At 35.9% G+C, this 22,000-nt stretch overlaps 1 protein-coding gene across 1 annotated transcript; it reads left to right on the top strand.

Annotated features, from left to right (window-relative positions):
• The first annotated feature begins 77 nt into the window (after window positions 1–77).
• On the top strand, window positions 78–21,549 carry LOC103492110 (protein SUPPRESSOR OF QUENCHING 1, chloroplastic). Its single transcript, XM_008452316.3, has 28 exons — window positions 78–599; window positions 2,098–2,198; window positions 2,730–2,786; window positions 2,869–2,963; window positions 3,393–3,492; window positions 4,761–4,819; window positions 5,035–5,159; window positions 5,485–5,617; window positions 6,623–6,710; window positions 6,800–6,884; window positions 12,631–12,691; window positions 12,775–12,850; window positions 12,928–13,038; window positions 13,633–13,728; window positions 14,791–14,913; window positions 15,292–15,489; window positions 16,894–16,998; window positions 17,134–17,198; window positions 17,552–17,645; window positions 17,967–18,124; window positions 18,427–18,476; window positions 18,559–18,680; window positions 18,778–18,885; window positions 19,343–19,435; window positions 19,954–19,987; window positions 20,589–20,836; window positions 20,968–21,117; window positions 21,228–21,549. Exons 1-28 carry the CDS (start codon window positions 239–241, stop codon window positions 21,378–21,380), a joined length of 3,249 nt encoding a protein of 1,082 aa, XP_008450538.2. The 5' UTR covers window positions 78–238; the 3' UTR covers window positions 21,381–21,549.
• The last annotated feature ends 451 nt before the right edge of the window (window positions 21,550–22,000 follow it).

Raw genomic sequence — 22,000 nt, 5'->3', positions numbered from 1 at the left:
GAAAAATTAGCCAAACCCATTTCTCCACCACTGAAAAGATTGTAAATTTCCTTAAAGAAATGGTGAAAGAGAGACAATAATGACAGACAGGGACAGAAGGAAATCCCTACCATACAATGCATACAGGTCCGTAAAATGACGTTAAAAACCAATCCATTTTAAGGAAATTCAATGCCATTTTTAACAAACTCCCCTCTCGGCCACACCACAGACGAGGAAGAGTTCCAGGGAAAGCTCCATGACCTTGAAGTATCTTTCCCCTTCTCCTCCGCTTTTGTCTTCAGCCAGATTATGCTTCTTTTCAAGTAAGCTAAAAGGAACAAAACCCACACCAGTTTCTTACTATCTTCTTCAATGGAGATCGCAACGCTTTGTGGTTCCGCGGAAAATGGCGGTTAAAGCATGCGTGAAGGTGGAGGAGAGCAGTCCTAAGGAAAGCGCTTATAAGAGCGAGTGGGGTAAGGTTTCGGCAGTGTTGTTTGACATGGATGGAGTGCTTTGTAATAGCGAGGACTTATCTCGAAGGGCTGCGGTTGATGTTTTCAGGGAGTTGGGTGTTGAAGTCACTCCTGAAGACTTTGTGCCATTCATGGGGACTGGTAAGTTAAGATGAACATTTTTTTTTCGTCGATCAAAATTCAAAACTTACTTGGCTGATAATGAATAATATTTGCTAGTAATACATATTTTAATAGTGAGCTGATGTTTGAAAATTGTTGTGCTAAATTTGTGATTGTTATTCTCGATTTTACAAGTAGCCTTATGATGTGAGGATGTTATTTTGAATATAAAACTGAAGATTGCTGAAAATCCTACTGTTTTGGTATTTTAATACAATGGGTTGGGAGTGTTGGTTATTCGGATAACTCATAAATGAAAGGTAGTAAACTAATTTTGGTATGAACTCGGGGTGGCAACCTACATAGGTATTAAAATCCTACTGTGTTTTTTTTCTTTTCTTTTTTTTTTAATCTAATTGCTAGAGTTAGGTACTTATTCGTGAGACTAGTTTATATTTTTATGCAATTTTTTTTTTTTTTTTTTTTGTATACTCACAGTATTGGTATGTAATGTTTCTTCAGTACTTCAAAATAGTTGCTTATACTCTATTCATCAACAGCCCAGAAATCAACTGTTATATTACTATGCCGAATTCTAGATTGTTTGGAATTATGGGTTTTGATTTTGATTAATAAAAAATTACTCGAGTTGGCTGACTCATTAGGAAGTAAATGCAGAGAGTGTGCTGTACTGCTGTTGCCTTTGATCGGAGTCACTAAGCTCCAAATAAGCATTGAAAGAATGGTGGGAAAGTAATGAAGTAATGTTTTATCAAGAATTAGTGTAATTGTGGTATTACTAGTTGGTTGAGGGCCTAAGAATTTGGGGCATAAATTTCAAGTCTGAGGTCTCAAGTTTACTGGTATCCATGGTCATCAAGAAAATATGGATGTGAATGGCTTGGGCTTTAAAAAAATATGTAGAGTGATCTTAATCCCATCGACACTTACTTTTGGGAGGATAAGTGGTTGGGAAATAGATCTCTTTTTTGTTTTTAAGATAAGAAACTAAAGAGGCAGATTCCTACGACAAAGAACTAAAGAACATCATAAGTGCAAGGGGTTAGAGATTACCACTCTCCACAATACTAACGAAAAAGAGCCTTCCAACTTCTATGCTCTTAGTTTCCGAGGTTATTGTCTCTTACTTTTAAGAGGAACTATTCAACGGATACTAATCTTTCTTCTTTCAGCTGTGTTTCCTCTCTGTGTATTCATGGCATTAGTCAAGTAAAATAAGAGTAAGAGTGTTACTACAAAAAAATATTTTATATATGCTCATTACATTCTTTCCTTTTTCTTTCTTAATAAAAGGTTGATTTTTATCCAAGAAAAAAAAAACCCTCATGGATTTAGGCATATTCATTTTCTAACATGTAATATTCAACCAGAAGTTTTACCTAATGAACTACATATGCTACAATTTGGTAACCAATGACTCTAATACTCATAAATAACATGAACGTCTTAATTCCCAAAATATGTATTTTTTTATTTTTTATTTCTTTGAAATATCAAAATATGTTTATTATACCAGGTGAAGCAAACTTTTTAGGAGGAGTTGCATCAGTGAAAGGGGTAGCAGGATTTAGTCCTGAGGCAGCAAAAAAGAGGTTTTTTGAGATATATCTAAAGAAGGTAATCAGTTTGCAACATTTCCCCCTTCTTTTATTGACTAAGTATACGTTTTTTTATTTTATATAATACTTATTGTTCTGAAAGTGTTTCTGTTCCTTCTATATTAATATTTTTCAATGATACCAATTCTGTTAGTGGAGGTTAAATGTAGTTGATGGAAAGAACTTATGTGACATTATACATAGTTAATTAGCAAAACTCTAGAAGAGGAACTAGCCCCCAACCCCTCCAAAATTGTACGAAGTTAGCAAAAATTCCTGTGTTTTTCCCCTACTTAGCAGCCAACTTAGGAAGTATTGTGGTGTGTAAGTTTACTATAAGTCACAGGTAACATACACTGACAGAAACGACAAAATTGAAATGTTAAAAGCACAAGAGATTACATTGAAGCTTTGTAAACAATTTGGATGAAATTAAAAAAAAAACGCCTATTTAGAGTCCAAAATGTATATTTAGTCTATTTTGTTCGTCTGATACTTCAATAATATCTTTGCTAAAATCCAACTGTAATTAATGTTTTTGGCGTCATAGTATGCAAAGCCCAATTCTGGAATAGGCTTCCCCGGTGCACTGGAACTCATTACTGAGGTGAGTATTTGTGGAATGTAAGTTACTTGATGATGATGATATTCATGATACTTACTATTTGAGTTTTGACTATCAATATTAGTGTAAAAGCAAGGGCCTTAAAGTTGCTGTTGCATCCAGTGCTGATCGTATCAAGGTTGATGCCAATTTAGCTGCTGCCGGGTTACCACCGTCGATGTAAGTTTGATTGCGCGCTCCACTTAATAGTCTCTGGGTCTAATTTAATATTTATTAAGAATGTGACTGTTTTACATGTATCAAGCTACAATGTTAAAATAGAAGTGCTTTCAGTGAGAGAACTGTAATTGATAGTGCATAGGTGGAACATGGTTTAGATTTGTTGGGGCCATAAATCCCTTCCTAGGGAAATTTAAAACATAATAAAGGGCGTTTTTCTCAAACAATTGACCATAGATGTTATCAAATTTGGTTCAGAAAGTAGTCATGAAGAGAATAATCTGGAAACTAGCTGAAAATATTTTGGCCCATGGCTTTCTCATGGATTTGTCTCAGTCCAAAGGGTTTGGATCATTGAAACTTTCTATTTCATTTTTCTCTCGACTTGTTTAAGATTTTTAATTATGAATTTATGCCTCTCCTGTATAGGTTTGATGCCATAGTATCAGCTGATGCTTTTGAGAATCTGAAACCTGCACCTGATATATTCATAGCTGCATCAAAGTTGTTGAATGTGCCATCTGACGAGGTACAAAGATCAGCCACCTCTTTCTTTTTTTTCCACTCTCCCTCTCTCTCTTCTTCCAGAGCTGCCAATGTGTAAAGCCATTCAGTTTCATTTCATTCTTCCTTTTGGCATTAAAGACCTGCTGTACATTGCTTGTAGAATGCTCCTAGGCGTGCAGGATTTCCATTGTATAACTATGTTTTGTTCTTTGATTTGTATATCAATGTTAAAACTAAACCATATGCCTACCTTTAAAAGTTTACTTTTCCAGGTGGTTTCCTGCAGAACATCCTAATAAAGTGGTCTTTGCCTTGAACGTAAAATTTTCTTTGTTTATTTTATTTTCTGTAGCTCTATTGTCAATCTATCCAAATCAATTATTGGAATATGCGAATAATAAATGTATAAGACTGAGAATTCTTTTAGATGTTTCCTTATCAAGACCGCTCAATTGTACAGTTCTTCTTGCCCCCTTCTTGATGAATCACAAATAATTTGGAAAGAAATTTTGTAATATTACACTCTGCAGTGTAATATCCACAAGAGCTACTAACTCTCACTCTCTACGAGTATTACTTTTCTGTTCAAATGGTCAGGATTAGGAGTTTCAAGACCTGCAACACAACTTTACTTAAGTGAATTTAAATATAAACAAAATGAATCTTTTTTCAAACAATAATTTTATTTTTAACCAAAGAAAGGAAAGAAGAAAAGAAAAATGAGAGTATTAAGGATCATGAATACCAAGATCGGTTTAATATAATATTTAGATAGTTTCTTTTTATCTTTGTATAAACATCTAATAGGAATATGAATAATATTGGGATAGAATTAGAAATATTATTAGAATATTAAGGATATATTAGTAATTAACTAGAGTTGTTGTTAGGATGATTTGTTGTTAATAGATTGGGTAGAAAAGGATGAAGGTATGCATGGGTTTAGTTGATTTAGGTAGACTCAAGAGGGGAGGTCCCAGGTACCTAGAGTTACATGGTACACATATTTTCTTCATTATGAATATATTTCTAGATGGTTGTTATTTTATCAACTTCATTCCTCATCTTGTGCGTAATTATTCCTGTTCTTTAGGCTAAGATTGTTGGCTTATTAGCTCTTCCTTATTGGTCTTCTAAATTCTTTGTGGAAGAATGACCCTTGTCCATTTTTATGAGATAAATTTGAAATCATTTTTTTGCATATCATCTGATCTAATTTACATACTATATCTTTCTCCTGAACAATAAATGTTAATTGTGCTATTTCAATTTTTCTCTACATTTCCCCAGTGCATTGTCATCGAGGATGCACTAGCTGGAGTGCAAGCTGCCCAAGCTGCCAAAATGAGGTACCGAAAATTTTCACGTTCTTTCTCTATTAGAAGTGATGGATAGCACAAACACTAAACTTCCTTTGTATCGCTAATGGAGATTGTTGGTTTTTAATCTGTCCAGCGTTGCTTCAGTCCATCTAGTTCTCTCTCTATATATGTAAACAAATTTAAATTTATATGTACACTTTCAAGATTTTTTATGGTTAAATGGTGCTATATACTGCTTGCAGATGCATTGCTGTCAAAACTACATTATCGGATGAAACTCTAAAGACCGCTGGTCCATCACTTATTCGAAATGATATAGGAAATATCACAATTCATGATATTCTCTCTGGTGGTTCTGATGCCTATAGTATGTAGCTCTGAGAATACATTATGATGTCATTTTGTACCACCATTAATGTTGAACTTTGAGAAGCTATATCTGTGCTGTGTTACATGAATTATGACAGAATTCCCTTTTCTTTTATCAGAAGTAAGATCAATTTCTGGCAATTGAGCTACTATGTATCAGGAGACCACTTTTGAATAAACAATTTTACATTATCTGATTGGTTTTGGCCATATAGTCATTTATGGTTCATGAAAAAAATAGTATTTTCCTGTGTATAATGATACACCCATTAATTTGTTTCTGTCTAATAGTTGAAGTTAGTATTTGGCACATATCATTGCAGATGAGAAGATACAGGAACCTCAATTTCTTCAAACCTCTGCACAACTTTCCCAACAAAAATATACCACAGGCATTGATGCTGCTGCTTTACAGGATTTGGATGCTGCCAAAGATGGTTCATCGCCAATTGGAAGGTAGAGGTCAATAGAACTTCTACATCTTTTATGAATATGACCCAAGAAGACTATGCTATTCATATTGAAACTGCTATATACCTCTACTTTCGTTAAAAAATAAAAACTACCTTTAGTGGGTAATAGAATCCTATTTTTCAAGTCCATGTTTCATTGAAACCCTTAGGATAAGTAACAAAACTTTTCAGAATTATTAGCAAGTTGTGACGCAAAATACTAACTCACTAGCTTGAGGGAGAGCGTTGAATAGGGAAAAAAGGAAAAAGAAAATTTTGACTTGGCAAAAAAAGAGATTTTGACTTGGCTGCACAGTTGTCTGCATATCATAGACAAATGGTAGGCCTCGACTTATTGTGAATTTTTCTGTTTGCTGTGTTGTAAGTCCTTAAGAAGCACATGAACATGGTGATATCAATTTTAAAAAAAGTAGGACACAACACAGTCGGTATATGCTATGGATATATAAAAGAACAATACTATCCATTGAAAAGGTGAGAGGCCACCAACAGCTTTTTAGCAGATTTACGAGACAAACATAGAAACAGAATCAAAAGAGTATTTTTCTTCTTTTCTTTTAGAAACAGAATCAAACAAGTGTTTGTCCTCTTTTCTTTTAACTATGTTTCTTTCTTATTAATATCATTTACCCGAGGAAGATGGGACTTTTAATCAGTAGAACGGTCTAATTTTTTTATGAAAATAAAAAAAGGTATCCCATGTATATCCATACAATGTTGCCTATAGGACGCTAAAAAATAATTAATAGTTGAACTTCTTTTTTAAAATGTGGAAAATTTGTCCAACACCAGCAATTAACCAAGAATAGAGCATCCGTGCTTCGTAGTTATATCCTAATTGACAAGGATTGCAGATTAGAATAGCCTTCTTTTTTTTTTTTTTTCATTTGTGATGGCATGGCTATATCGTCAGTAGTATATTATCAAAATACTTGAGAGATATACATCTTTCCAAAATTTGTTAGATACTTGAGTAAATCATGGACAGGTTGCAGGGTACAAGGCGAGATATAGTGAGATATGGAAGCTTGGCAATTTCTTTGTCTTGTCTCGTATTTACCATTAGAAATTGGAAGGTGCAGTTTCTTTTAACCAACATGAGAGTACATGACATGATCCAACTTTCTAATTTTCTCTTACTTAATTTTATGCATCAATTCTCCAGGCAATGCAGTATGCATCTCCTAAAGCTATTTGGAATTTGTTATTTGGAGTAAGCCAGCCTTCTTTTCAAAATGATGTGAACTCAGGTAAAATATGACATATTTAATTTGCCTGCTGCATATTCGTTCCTTAATTAATACTTCTTACTTTAATTATAGGAAGTCAAGGGAAAATTATTCATGAGAAAATTGCATGAAAGAAAGAGGGTATGGATGCTTAAATAGTATACTTTAATACTTCTTGGTTTTATAACATATTTACTTAAGCTTGTAAGAAAACTATTCATAAGTGAGAGGAATTTGTTAGGCTTTCCAAAAGAAAACTGTAATAACCTAACTTATTGGCAGTAAAACAGAGTATCCTCTGTAGTTTTATTTATTTATAATGCCAAATACAGTCATAAGCTTAAGCAGTAAAGAACATTAAGGAAAAACAATAACAAATAGCATACCACATGTAGTCTACCCTAGGGTAACCTTGGCTACAGCAGCCGCCCTCCCAAGCTTTTTATCAAAATAAAACCTACCTCCCCAATCCCCAAAAGATGCTATATATAGGCATTATCCAACACTCTCTCTCTCCCTGGGTCCCACACGCACGATCCCCCATTTATTTTCCTTTTTCCACATTCCTGTCCAGCTGAATTACTTTTCTGTCCCTCCTCTTATATGTATGCAATATGGGAGGTCTTACAATACCCCTTGGTTCCACATTCACCTTGTCCTCAAGGTGGAAAGAAGGGAATTGTTGATTCATTTGATAAACTGATTCCCATGTAGCATCACTCTCCTGTAGGCCTTGCCATTTGATTAACCACTCATTAGCCCCTAACTCCTTATTCCAACGGATTCCGAGGACATTTTCTGGCTGAAGCTGTAATTCAAAGTTTTCTGTCAACATGGGGTGCTGGTGCTGAACCACTTGCTGTGCCCCCAGCTTGGGTTTGAGCTGAGAAATGTGGAATACATTGTGTATTGCTGCCTCCGGAGGGAGGTCCAGCCGGTAAGCCACAGCTCCAATTTCTTCAATGATCTTGTAAGGCCCATAATATCTAGGAGCCAATTTTTCTGATTTCTTCCGTGCCAAGGAGCGTTGTCTATAAGGTTTTAGTTTGAGATAGACCTCCTCTCCCACCTTTAGCTTAAGCTCCCTTCTCTTTAGATCAGCAAACTTCTTCATGCGATTTTGAGCTAATGTCAAATTTTCCTTCAAGGCACTTAGAGCTGAATCACGTTCTTTCAGCAATATTTCCACTTCATTGTTAGTGGTTTTCTTGTCCCCGTAGGATAGCAAAGGGGGAGGGGAACGACCATAAACTGCCTCAAAAGGAGTAGTTTTTGTAGATGCGTGAAAGGTAGTGTTGTACCACAGTTCGGCCCACGGTATGAACTGATCCCACTTGTGTGGCTGCTCATTGCAAAAACATCTCAAGTAAGTCTCCAGGCATTGATTTACTCTTTCAGTTTGTCCATCCGTCTGTGGGTGGAAGGCTGTACTTCTTTTCAGTAAGGTCCCCATGGATGCGAATAGTTCCCTCCAAAAATTGCTGAGGAAGATCTTGTCTCTGTCAGATATGATAGAATTTGGAATTCCATGGCGCCTAACTATCTTGTCAATGAAGGTTAGCGCTACTTGTTTCGCCGAGAAGGGGTGTTTGAGAGTGATGAAGTAGGCATACTTAGTGAGACGATCCACCACAACCATAATTACATTCATTCCTCCTGCCCTAGGCAATCCTTCAATAAAGTCCATTGTCCAATCTTCCAGGATTTTGTTCGGAATGGGTAGGGGTTGAAGAACACCAGCCGGTTTAGTAGCTTCATATTTGTTCCGCTGACAAACTTCACACTGCTCCACGTAATTTTTGATATCATTCTTCATCCCCTGCCAATAAAGTTCCCCACTCATCCTTTTGTACGTTCGTAGGAATCCCGAATGGCCTCCTAGCACTGAATCATGGAATGTGTGCAGCAATCTTGGGATGAGGGAGGAAGTTTGGGGTAGTACAAGTCTTCCTTTGTAGAGTAATCTACCATTCTTCCACTCGAATTTGCCATCCACTTCTTGTTCCTTCTTCAGCTTTGCCACAATTTTCTGTAGCCCTTCATCCTTGTCAACTTCCTCACACACAACACTGATGTCGACAATACCCGAAGTTGTCATCTCATGAAGCTCTATCCTTGGTTCCACTCTTGAGAGAGCATCTGCTGCTTTGTTGAGTTGGCCCGGTTGGTAGAGTATTTCAAAATCATACCCTAGGAGTTTGGTTAGCCATTTCTGGAATTGGGGCTGCACTTCCCTCTGCTCCAGCAGAAACTTCAAAGCCTTCTGGTCTGAGAGTATAGAAAACTTCCTTCCCAACAGGTAATGCCTCCACCTTTGTACAGATAATACCACAGCCATCAATTCTCTTTCATATATGGACTTTGCCTGGGCTCTTTGTGAGAGTTTCTGACTATAAAAGGCTATGGGATGCCCTCTTTGCGATAAAACTGCTCCCAAGCCGCTGCCTGAAGCGTCAGTTTCTATGGTAAAGGGCAAACTCCAATCGGGTAGTGCCAAGACTGGTATAGTTGTCATTGCCACCTTCAGCCTGACGAATGCTGTTTCAGCGTCTTCATTCCATTTAAAAGCATTTTTCTGTAATAGTTTAGTAAGGGGGGTTGCAATGTTGCTGTAACCCTTAACAAACCTTCGGTAATATCCAGTCAGCCCCAGAAATCCTCTTAATTCGGTCACATCTGAAGGTCTTGGCCAATTTACCATACTTCTAATTTTATCTTCATCTGCCTCTACCCCTGCCTTAGATATTTGGTGTCCCAAATATTGGATTTTAGAATGAGCAAACACACATTTCTTGTGATTGGCATAGAGTTGATTATCCCTTAACACAGCAAAAACCATCCCTAGGTGTTTCTCATGTTCAGTGATGTCCCTGCTATATACTAAGATATCATCAAAAAATACCAAAACACAACGTCTAAGGAAGGGCTTGAAAACCTGATTCATCAGTGATTGAAACGTTGCTGGTGCGTTGGTGAGACCGAAAGGCATCACTAGGAATTCATAATGGCCTTCATGGGTGCGAAACGCTGTCTTCTCTATATCTTCTTCCTTCATTCTAATTTGGTGGTAACCTGATTTGAGGTCCAGTTTAGAGAAAACTGCTGCTCCATATAACTCATCCAATAGTTCTTCAATCACCGGAATAGGAAATTTATCTGAGATTGTAGCTTGATTCAACTTCCGGTAATCAACACAAAAACGCCACCCCCCATCTTTCTTTTTAACCAGGAGAACAGGGCTGGAATATGGGCTTCGGCTTGGGCGGATGACACCATCTTGCAGCATTTCAGCTACTAACTTCTCTATCTCCCCTTTTTGGATATGTCCATATTTATATGGTCTTACATTGATCGGCTTTTGGTCGGGTAGTGTCAATATCCTGTGGTCGATATCTCTCTTTGGAGGGAGTCCCTTTGGTGTGGTAAAAATATCTATGTACTGTTGTAGTAAGAACCGGATCATAGGGATATTCGCTTCATCTCCTTCCTCTTTCTCAACAGTCTTGTAAGTATCATCAGTTTCTACTTCCATGTTTGCCCATTCCAATAGAAATCCTTGATCCTCCTCTTGCCATGTCTTTTCCAATGTCCTTAGTGAACATTCGGCCCTGATGAGGGAAGGATCTCCTTTCAATACGATCTGTCTACCTCCGTTCCAAAAGCTCATCGTCAAGGAAGGCCAGTGGATCTTCATAGTACCTGTGGTGTCCAGCCACTGCATTCCTAAGACAGCATCAACCGAGCCCAGTTCTACCGCTAGGAAATCTGCTATGATGGTAATTTCGTCAAGCTTCACTTCCACTCTTCGACATATCCCCTTTCCCCTACAGCGTGTTCCATTTCCTATGGTATAACTGAACGGAGTGTGTGGATCCAATCCCAGCTTTAAATCTACTGCCAAGGATTGATGGATGAAATTATGGGTTGCCCCACTATCAATTAGTACCACTATCTCCTTCTGCCTTATCCATCCCTTAAGTTTCATCGTTCCTTTTGAGGAAAGGCGAGTCATGGTCTTCAGTTCAATTGCAGCCTCATCGGTAAGTTCCAAAGTCTTCAGCTCTACGGTTCCCTCGATTACTTCCTCTTGGCTGTCTCCTTCTTCATCCTCTTCTTCTTCATTCATGATGAAGAACATCAGTTCTCTTTTCTCCTTGGTTTTGCATCGGTGACCTGGAGAATACTTATCATTGCATCTGAAGCACAATCCCCGGTCTAGTCTTGCTCTAAACTCTGCATCCGACAGCCTTTTCACCGGTGGTTCCCCTTTCTTGAAGTTACCTTTAATAGGTATGGTGATCTGTTTCATTTGGAAATCGGTCTTCCTTGGTGGTGGCTTATCCACATCACCCAGCTTCTTGACCTTAGATGATCCTCCTACCTCCCAATCTGTCATTCCTAACTCCATTTTGGACAGCTTTAAAGCGAGGTTCCGATCATTTACTAGCTGTGCTTCCCTCATACAATCCTCAAGTGTTTGGGGATGCCTACTGATTACCTCCGCTTGTAGGGAAGGTTCTAAACCAGTGACAAATGCATCAACCAACACACTTTCTGCCATGTAGGGTAGTGGGGCTGAATAGGTCACGAATTTTTTGACATATTCATTATAGGATCCTTCTTGTTGAATCCTAATCAATCTTGCTCCCAAGCTCTTTTGTCCCGAGTCTCGAAAAAACTCAAACATTCTACTCTTCAAATCCTCCCATGACTCCACCTTCTTCCTATTATGACTCCAACGGTACCAATCCACCTCATCTTGGCCAAAACTTACCACAGCTACCTTGACTTTTTCACTCTCAGGCAGGTTGTTTATTTCAAAAAAATGTTCAGCTCTGTACACCCATGACTCAGGGTTTTCTCCAAGGAACATCGGCATCTCCAGTTTTTTGTACTTGTTCCGGTCAGTTACTGTTCCATTGATCTCTGTTATCGGCTCGGTTTCATCCATCTTCCCCTTTAACTTCATCACTGAACCGTCTGATGTGGTTCCTGACTCTTCTTTTTTTTTGTAACTATGATTTTCCTTCATTTCGTCAGCCAATCGTTCTACAGCCTTCTTCATTTCCAGCAGCATTTCTTTCATACTCAGGAGCTCCTTTTCAGTACCCTCCACTCTTTCTTCCATCTGTCTTTGAGCCATTTGTCTCGTGATCACCCCCAGTTCTAGAGGCTCTGATACCAAATGTTAGGCTTTCCAAAAGAAAACTGTAATAACCTAACTTATTGGCAGTAAAACAGAGTATCCTCTGTAGTTTTATTTATTTATAATGCCAAATACAGTCATAAGCTTAAGCAGTAAAGAACATTAAGGAAAAACAATAACAAATAGCATACCACATGTAGTCTACCCTAGGGTAACCTTGGCTACAGCAGCCGCCCTCCCAAGCTTTTTATCAAAATAAAACCTACCTCCCCAATCCCCAAAAGATGCTATATATAGGCATTATCCAACACTCTCTCTCTCCCTGGGTCCCACACGCACGATCCCCCATTTATTTTCCTTTTTCCACATTCCTGTCCAGCTGAATTACTTTTCTGTCCCTCCTCTTATATGTATGCAATATGGGAGGTCTTACAGAATTATTATCTAAAACTCTCTTATTTTTCTATTCATAAACTTGTATAATTCTTGTCTTTGGTATTTTAACAGTTTATGGGATTTTATTGTCTTTTCATATGACTCCTTTGTTCATTTCATGGTTTTACATCCTTGTCGTCAGAACAAGGAAAAGAAGTCAAACTTATCTCCTTTGACTGGGTATAGGTGGTCCCGTACGTGACAGAATCCAACGATTTATGGAATATATATCAGAAATAGAAACCAGGTAATTGCTCTGCATCGAACTTTTCCAATATAAATTGGATGCTGTCACGTTTGTAAATTTTTATTTATCTCAAACTGTGTAAGGGAAACTGCTCCAGTTGTGCCAGAATTTCCATCCAAACTTGATTGGCTAAACACTTCTCCCCTCCAGTTCAGCAAGGTAAATTGTTACTTCACTGTGAACCCAAAATATTCAAGCAATGTATATGCTGTTTAAATTTGTTATATTTTTGGTAGGATTTGAAAGGAAAAGTTGTTCTCCTGGATTTTTGGACCTATTGTTGTATAAATTGTATGCACGTTTTGCCAGACCTGGAGTATTTGGAAAAGAAGTACAATGACAAGGCGGTAATTTCCTATTTCATTTTTGTCTTCCAGTTGATTAAGAAGACCTTACTTTGTAATCTCTGCTGTTTTAGTCTATAAATACGGCCGAACTATTCCTAAAATGGTTGATGCAAGATTGTGAAGCTTTCTAAGAGCTTTTTGTCATCAATTGTTATCAGTTTAGCAGCTTGAGAAAAAAAATACTCTCCTTCTTTAGTTCCTTGACGGTTTAAGTGAGCAAGGTATTAGGCCTTCAATCTTGTGTATATATTCTTGGACAACTTGAAAGGGAATTCTGGTTAGATGGTGCCGGTGCATGCTTTTCAGGAGAAAAGCTAAGTTGCTGCAAAACAACAATAAAGAGGAAACCGAATCGACATGTATTAAAGAGCCAATATTTTGTAGATAAAAGTAGTGATGACAAACATTGCCTCAACTAAAGATTAAACATTGGTTTTATTTTGGGTGCTGTGAATTATTTACATGTATTTTTGATTGGTTCTTTTTTAGGATTATTGGATACCAGAAAGCTACAGTTGGTTTATTTGCCTATTTGCCCAATTTTAAAATTTTGGTTTCACAATTTGTTCCTTAGAAATTCTTGTGTTCGTACAGTTTGCAGTGGTTGGAGTTCATTCTGCAAAGTTTGACAATGAGAAAGATTTGGAAGCGATCCGCAATGCAGTTTTACGCTATGGCATTACTCATCCAGTAAGCTTAATCAGAAGCTGATATTTCAATGTACTTGATGTGTTCTATGGCTTATCTACCTTTTTGAATTGCCTGGATTCAAAATACTGGAGTACCAATATTTTGAGCTGCTACAAAAATCTGAGCATAGATTTTTTTAAAAAAATATTTCATTGTTCTCTTGGTTTGGCCATCTAATTGGTTCGCTGCTCATACAGCATGTATAAGGATGATTTAAGGACACATTAAGCGTGACAAGCTAATTGTTAGACTTGTATTTGGATTCATCATAGTTATTTTGTATTTTAAGATTAATTCAAATTACTTCTAAAACTATTCTTCGCAACTTAGATCTGACAAATAAACTAAGAAAATACCTAGGTTAGGCTTAGCACTTTTGATAAAGGCCAGATCTTAAAAAGACTGATCGTCAACCAAAAAGAAATAACCCATGGACTGAACTTGATTGAAAAATGTCTTCAAACGTTTAAAGTCTTCATCTAACCAAGGCTGTCTAGAAAATGAGTAGCCAAAAATACCCTTCAGTTAGTTAAGATTGTGAGTGATATCTATTTGAACTTTAGGCACCATTTGGTAACCATTCTCTTTTTTGGTTTTTGTTCTTTAAAATTAAGCCTATTTCCCCAATATGTCTTACAATGTTTTACATCTTTCACAAATTCCAAAAACAAAAACAACTTTTTGAAAGCTGTTTTTTTTTTTTTCAAATTTTGGCTTGGTTTTTAAAATCATTAGTAGAATATCGATAATAAATGAAGAAACTTGGAGGTGGAAGTAGTGTCTATAAACTTAATTTTCAAAAACAAAATAGTTACATAATGGGGTCTTAGTTTTTCTATTTTTAAAGAATATTTAGTCCACAGTCTCAACCAAATATCAGAAATTAAAAAAAAGAAAAAAAAAAGGTTATTTTCACAACTGCTAACAGCTTAGTACAATTCTATTGTATGATTGTTCTCATGTTATAGTGTTTAGTCAGCAACAGATATCTTTGTATTTTTGTTTCTAAGTTTTCTCTCTAGAATTTTAATGTAAGTAATTAAAATTTGTTTCTTGAACTAGGTTGTTAATGATGGAGACATGTTTATGTGGCGGGAGTTGGGAATTAATTCATGGCCAACATTTGCTATTGTGAGTCCCAATGGAAAGCTTCTTGCACAGATATCAGGCGAAGGACGTAGAAAGGTATTGGACGACCTTCTGTGTTTACTTGTTCTTTGGAAGAGTTAAAATGAAAGTATAGAAGTTAAAAGAGCAAATTCTGGCATGTACCCACGAGCAAAAGTGCCAGATCTTTAATTTCAAAAATTGTTTCCTTAGATTAGAATCGTTAAAAGTAGTTCACCAGCAGTATAGCCATGAACAGAATTAGTACAATATGGTTAACCACGTAATATTGGTGAAACATTTGGAAGTCAGCAACTTGTTTCAACTCAATCATGCCCATACCATTTCTTAAAGCCTTTATCATTTTCTTATAAATACAATATATTTGTATGTTGAATGGTTGAAAGGAATTCAATTAACTCGTTCTGGGGCTAACAAGGAACTTTTTCCATGAAGGATCTTGATGATTTTGTGGAGGCAGCCCTTCTGTTTTACGGTGAGAAGAAGATCCTTGACAGCAGACCACTTCCTTTGAGATTGGAAAAGGATAATGATCCCCGTTTAATTGCGTCTCCCTTGAAGTTTCCTGGGAAACTGGCTATTGATACTCTTAACAACAGGCTCTTCATATCAGACAGTAATCATAATCGCATAGTAGGTTCTCTTACTTAAGTTTTATGCTCTCTTCATATCATTATTTTCAATGCACTCTGAAATAGAGAACCTAATATTTCTATTATGGCTCCCTCATAGTTTAAAGTTACTAGACTTACATCTATATTCTAAGGCTATTTCTTTCTGCATCATTTAGGATTGTCTCACTAAAGAGGGACATAAATCTACGCATTTTCCTTTTGTTTCCTTTAGAAGATGCAGATTGCTTAGTGAGAAAATCAACTGCATTGTGCTAAGATCTCCTGAAACTACTTCATATTTTCTTTTTAATTGTAGCTTGCATACGTTGTTTACTCTGGTTGGTGTCTTATTATTTCAGCTCATGCAAAAGAAACTGGTTATAGTTTGTACAGCTATTCTTTTCTAATACTTCTAACACCCTCTAACCAATACTAATTTCTAGTCTTTTCTAGCCCATATAGTTTGTTATTTAAGCTCATAAAAAAGATACCTGTTATTCTTTAACACCCCCTCAAAAATACTTATCTATGCGTTAATATTGATCAGGGAGAAAACGACATTATAAAGTATTTTGTCAAGGTTAGGTTCAACAAGTGAAAATTAATATTGATTAGGGAGAAAACGACGTTATAAAGGTCTGAACATAAGACCTACTCTAATACCACGTTAAATCACCAACTCAAAATTATGTTGATGTATTATAGAAAATTTAAATATACTTGCTATCGACCTGAAGTGGGGGTAAAATTTACACCATGATAGACATGTACATGCTAAATGTTCAAAATAATCATAAAAAATAATAGCCTTATCTTCAAAGTTACGATGGTTGCTTTCTAGCCAGATAAGCCAAAGATAGGCTTTATTGAAGCACTTTTAAAGGATTTCTTCTTTCTTGCTGAAAGGGTGACCTGTGAGGACAATTTCGAGTAATATGGTCATGTTGCGTGGTGAACAAAGTGCCAATTAAAAGCCATGATGATAATTCTCCAAAATCAAGCAGCAAATGAGCAGGTCATGAACAGATGGAGCACGGGTTTGTTGTTCCTTTTGACTGAAAGGCATTTGGAATTTTGGCTGCACTAGAAAGCATTTAATTCGTTCTAAGAGAGAAATGGTGATTTTGGATACTGGAACATAGTCCAAAGAAGTTTTCATTTGCAACATATCTTTTTGAAATCACAAACAAAGAAGATTAAGATAATTGATTTGAAGTCCAATCCATGATAAGCGGACACTTTATATGCTTCAGCTTGCTTTGATTATGTTATTTATCGTTGAAATAATTTGTATTTTAATCCATGCAATGGTTTCATTCATGATTTCATCATGTACATGATGCCAAATGTATTGAAAATTGCTTTAACGTATACAGCTATGGGGATTTACTTTTTATTTTTTATTTTTTATATTGGATATTAGGTGGTAACTGATCTAAGTGGGAATTTCCTTTTACAAATTGGGAGCACAGGAGAGGATGGTTTACGTGATGGTAACTTTGATGATGCCACCTTTAATCGCCCTCAGGTAATTATGCAAGACCTATACATGCAGTTTGAGGTCTGGATTTTTAATACTAACATTGGCATTCAATGAAGATTTGTATATCTTCCTCTTAAATGAACTATATGTAACTTAACTCACTTCATCTGGGTTCTCTAGGGCTTGGCATATAATGCAAAGAAAAACCTCTTATATGTTGCTGATACTGAGAACCATGCCTTGAGGTACGGGTGTCTTTCAGTTTCAGCATCTGATGCATAATGAATTTGTAATCATAACTTATATTCTGGTCGTTAAAGAAGTTTAAAAGAACATGTGAATAACTTTTGCAATGCATTCCTTTTTAAGAACAAGAGTATATACGCGTTTAATTTCTGTTTTATTTTAAGTTTTTTTTATTATTCAGTGTTTTCTTTTATACGTGCAAAATAAAGAAAATGAGTTTTTGTCCAATGAAAAAAGATGACAACAATGATAAGAGTTAATGACATAACCTCCTGATCATTTTGTCTTTCTTATTTCCTTGTTCCTTTTGCTGGACTTTCCCAATAATTTTTCTGTACTTATTACTGTTTAGGGAGGTCGACTTTGTTAAAGAGAGAGTACGTACACTTGCAGGAGATGGAAGTAAAGGCTCTGACTATCAAGGGGGAAAAGAAGGAACATCTCAGGCAAGATTCAGAACAAGTTTCAAATCAACGTTCGGTTTAAATTTAAAAATGCTTGTAAAAATATACGGTTCCCTATAATGAAGTTAGGAAAACATTCTTCACAAAGTGGTTAGGTGCTTTTAATTGATGCATGCAACTGCACTGAAGAGGAAAAAGGTCGCATTTAAATGCCTGTGAAACTAAAGAAATTTTGTTGGTTAAATTTTGTTTTCTTTATATTTGTAATAAATTTTTTAGGAGGGAGAAACTTACAATAAAAATTAATAATATTGAAATTGTTTATAATATTACTAATGCTATGAGTTTCATCTCATATTTCAGCTTCTCAACTCTCCCTGGGATGTTTGTTTTGAGGCCATTAATGAAAAGGTCTACATTGCTATGGCTGGCCAACACCAGATCTGGGTGCATGATACTTTAAATGGAGTAACTAAATCATTTAGTGGTGACGGATTTGAAAGGAATCTAAATGGATCCAGGTAATCCAGAAAAATTCATTGTTACTGAAAATTATACTCTACTCTACTATAGGTAACGACTTGAATCAAATGAAATGGTTAGAGGCTAATGAAGAGACATGATTCCAACAACAACCCAGAATTATGTATGAATTCTAATAAAGAAACAAATTATCAAAATACTCATTTTTTTATTATACCCATTATTTTGGTTATCAAATACTTCACATTTGATTTTATTTTTGGAATATTTCACCTAGTATCTCAAGTCTTTAAACTAAGGTATCATTGTCTTTTTCTTTTCCTTTTTTTCATTGAAATAGTGCTACAACTACATCATTTGCTCAGCCCTCTGGACTTTCCTTGTCTCCAGGTAATAGAACTTACTTGAAATCAATTTGATTTTAGACAATATTAGAAAAACTTGTGAATTTCATCTATTGCTTTGTTTGTAGATTTGTCAGAGGTCTATATTGCTGACAGTGAGAGTAGCTCCATCCGAGCAGTTGACCTGAAAACAGGTGGATCGAGATTGTTGGCTGGGGGTGACCCAATTTTCTCAGACAATTTATTTAAGGTAACTTCATTTTGATAATGTTTAGAGTTTATCCCATTTGTTTCAGTTTCTAGCAGCAAAATCTTTTATATCACTTGCTCTTTTCTAACTCTTGCAGTTTGGAGATCATGATGGTGTAGGATCTGAAGTACTACTTCAACATCCATTGGGAGTCTTCTGTTCAAAAGATGGTCAAATATATATAGCAGATAGCTATAATCATAAGGTACTTAATTGTACTTTATATTGGAGTTCTTGTTCTTACTTCTAAGATATTATCATAGCATAGTATGTTCAGGTTTCTGGTTCGGTTCTTCTGTTATGTTACTGTTGAATAGTCCTTGCACCGCCTGTTTTCATTTAATGACAACAAATGTTCCCCATCTGATCTTTGTGAAAGCATATTTCTCTTTTCAAGTTTCAACATGAGGCTTCTGAGTCTGTTGCTATCAGTTTTAGAAATTTTGTCCATTTTTAATTTGAGGGTTACAATTTGATGAAAAAAATTCAAGTTGAACCACAAATGGAATAAGAATTTTCCTCAAGGGGTTAGAGTATATTTCAGAACATCATACTAGTTTCCCTGTTTCTATATGGTTTTTAGATGATAATACTATTCTGCTTTATCTACTTGATCAACAAGATTGTATTTCTTAAGTTCTCTTGATCCCTAATCACTTCAGGTCAAGATGCTAGATCCAGTCAGTAAAAGGGTAACTACAATAGCAGGAACAGGGAAGGCTGGTTTCAAGGACGGGACAGCCATAGAAGCTCAGGTTAGGAACTATCCTTCACCTATATACTTATAATTGTGCATAGAACTGGTACAGAACTAAGAGTGTATCCATTGGTGTAATTGCAACTCAAGATATTGTGTATACCTTAGTTTTTTATGCTGCTTATATACTTGTTTTTATGACTAGTTGCTGCATGTATGTCTATCGATATCAAGGGGCAAAGCTTGGTAGTTTTGTCTGGAGGGATATAATTTTATTTTCCAAGTTCTAACTCCCCCCATTATCATTATTATTATTTTTTAATGATGTTCAATAATGTTAGCTCCACCTGCTATTATCAAATGATATCTGTGTTTGGAGTATCAACTCCTGCTAGGTATTTGGAATTATCATTGGCTTTTGACGTGAGATCTTAGTATGTTTTCTCATTGAGGCTCAAAGTCTGAATTATCAGCATATATCATACGGGGGCATTTTATGGGCTTGTTCTTTTGTATGCTCGTGAACTCTCTTTTATAGGCAAATATAACTCTTATACAATTGTTTGTGTTTTGCAGCTTTCAGAGCCATCTGGAATCACTGAAGCTGAAGGTGAAGTGATAACTCATCTCACTCTTTGAGAACATGCTATAACCTTGTGTAAAGTTTCCATTTACTTAACTTGGTAACATCCTGGCCGCATCTAAGTTCTAAGATCACTTCAAAATTTACCGAGACTGAACTGTCTATTTTCTTTATTTATCATTTTCCTTTTCTTTTATGAGTGCAGTGGCCACTGATAAGATAGGTTAGTTTATATTGCATTATCAATCAAGTATATCAAGTGAAACAAATTGTGAAAATTTTCCAGTCTTTTAACAATGTTTTTCATGTACACTCACTTTCATGGAATGAAGAATTATATTGTTTGATTATACTGCACAACAAAAAGTGAGATTCTGCAATTTTTATCTATAGAATCTCAAATAAGGAAATATCCGTTGCTTCTCAACCTTTGAATTTGAAAGTTTTGCAGGTCATCACAATGCATTTTAAGTTCATTCTTTTGAAACTATTTTGGTTCTACTAAAGTATTACCTGTATACAATATGTGGAAAATAAATTAGAAGGAAATGATGACATGTATCCTTGTGTAAATGTGCTTTTTATTTCAAAAGCTTGCATTTAGATGACATTTCTTCTGCCCATGCAGGAAGACTTTTTATTGCTGATACAAACAACAATGTTATCAGATATTTAGATATGAACAATAGAGAACAGTCCCTACTCTTAACATTGGAACTGAAAGGCGTTCAACCACCAAACCCAAAAACTAAATCTCTTAAACGGCTACGTAGACGTTCACCTGACACTCAGACAATCATTGTTGATGGGGGCGCATTCAGTGAGGGAAACTTATCCCTGAAAATATCATTACCAAAAGAGTACCATTTCTCAAAGGTCTACCTTCGTCCTTATACTTTATCTTCTCTCATGAACATGATCAACTTGTATACGTTGATTACTTCTTGTAATGCATTGCCAGTCATGTAGTAATCATACACATCATCTATTGCCTTCTTCGATTGCAGGAAGCTCGCAGTAAATTTAACGTCGAAACTGAGCCTGAGACTGCATTGTCTATCGACCCATCGGATGGATATCTTAGTCCAGAAGGATTTGCTAGCCTTCATTTTAAGAGATCCTCTCCTGAAGCTTCACTTGGAAGAATAAGTTGCAAGGTACTTCTTACATGAGATTCAGTATACTTCAGATCAGATTATCAGAATAGTCTATTAATTCACCTCTTGGTTATTCTGATTATAAAGTTAAATCTAATTTATGATTACAGGTTTACTATTGCAAGGAAGATGAGGTGTGTCTATATAAATCGTTGTTGTTTGAGGTACCATTTCGTGAGGAAGTATCTGAAACTAGCAAGGCTGAAATCACACTGGCCTTTGAAGTGAAGCCGAAAACTTCAACAAGCAGCTTGCCACTATAATACTCATACCAACACATGAAAACATAAGCCTTCTATTTCTTTCCTCTGGTTATTAAGTAACTTAGTATCACATAAGCGTGTACTAGTTTAGTCATCTTCTGTTGACAATTGAAAATTACATTTCCATAGTGTTAACATTTGATTTATTCTAAGAAACTTGGTTTTTCTATATCATAGTTCATTTGGACACTTGAATTTTGTAATTTGGAGTAGGCAAAGCTTTTTAGGAATGAGAATAATTTAAGGAATCTCCCTTGACACTGTAGTTATAAGAAAGAAAATGGAAATTATCGCTAGAATTTCTCAGACCATACATATTTTCATCGTACAAAGTATCAGAGGGACATGGTTTGGTGATAATATTCATTGAATCTTGTCTCAAATTGTTGAAATACACTTGATCTAAAGTTTTTATTCCATTATCAAGATGAGAATTCAGTGAGTTTTCAGTATTGTTAGTAGTTCTTCATAAAACATGAGAGAAATTCAATGAGGATGGCATGTTTTTCAAGCAATTACAAATTGGCTGTTAGGTATGAACAATGCTATTATTATTTTTCTTTTATATCCATGTGAAACATCAAAATTTTGAACACCAGGATTCTTATAAGGATTCAACA

The sequence above is a fragment of the Cucumis melo genome, chromosome 2 (genome assembly GCF_025177605.1).
Source record: "Cucumis melo cultivar AY chromosome 2, USDA_Cmelo_AY_1.0, whole genome shotgun sequence".
NCBI classification, from domain to species: Eukaryota; Viridiplantae; Streptophyta; class Magnoliopsida; order Cucurbitales; family Cucurbitaceae; genus Cucumis; species Cucumis melo.
This window is presented reverse-complemented; position numbering and strand designations above follow the sequence as displayed.

Bases quoted from the DNA above. Each gene is read 5' to 3' on its own strand.
- LOC103492110 (XM_008452316.3), top strand. From the start codon at position 239: ATGACCTTGAAGTATCTTTCCCCTTCTCCTCCGCTTTTGTCTTCAGCC. The intron at 12,851-12,927 runs GTAAATTGTTAC...TATTTTTGGTAG, and splicing joins CTCCCCTCCAGTTCAGCAAG to GATTTGAAAGGAAAAGTTGT. The intron at 17,199-17,551 runs GTACGGGTGTCT...ATTACTGTTTAG, and splicing joins ACTGAGAACCATGCCTTGAG to GGAGGTCGACTTTGTTAAAG.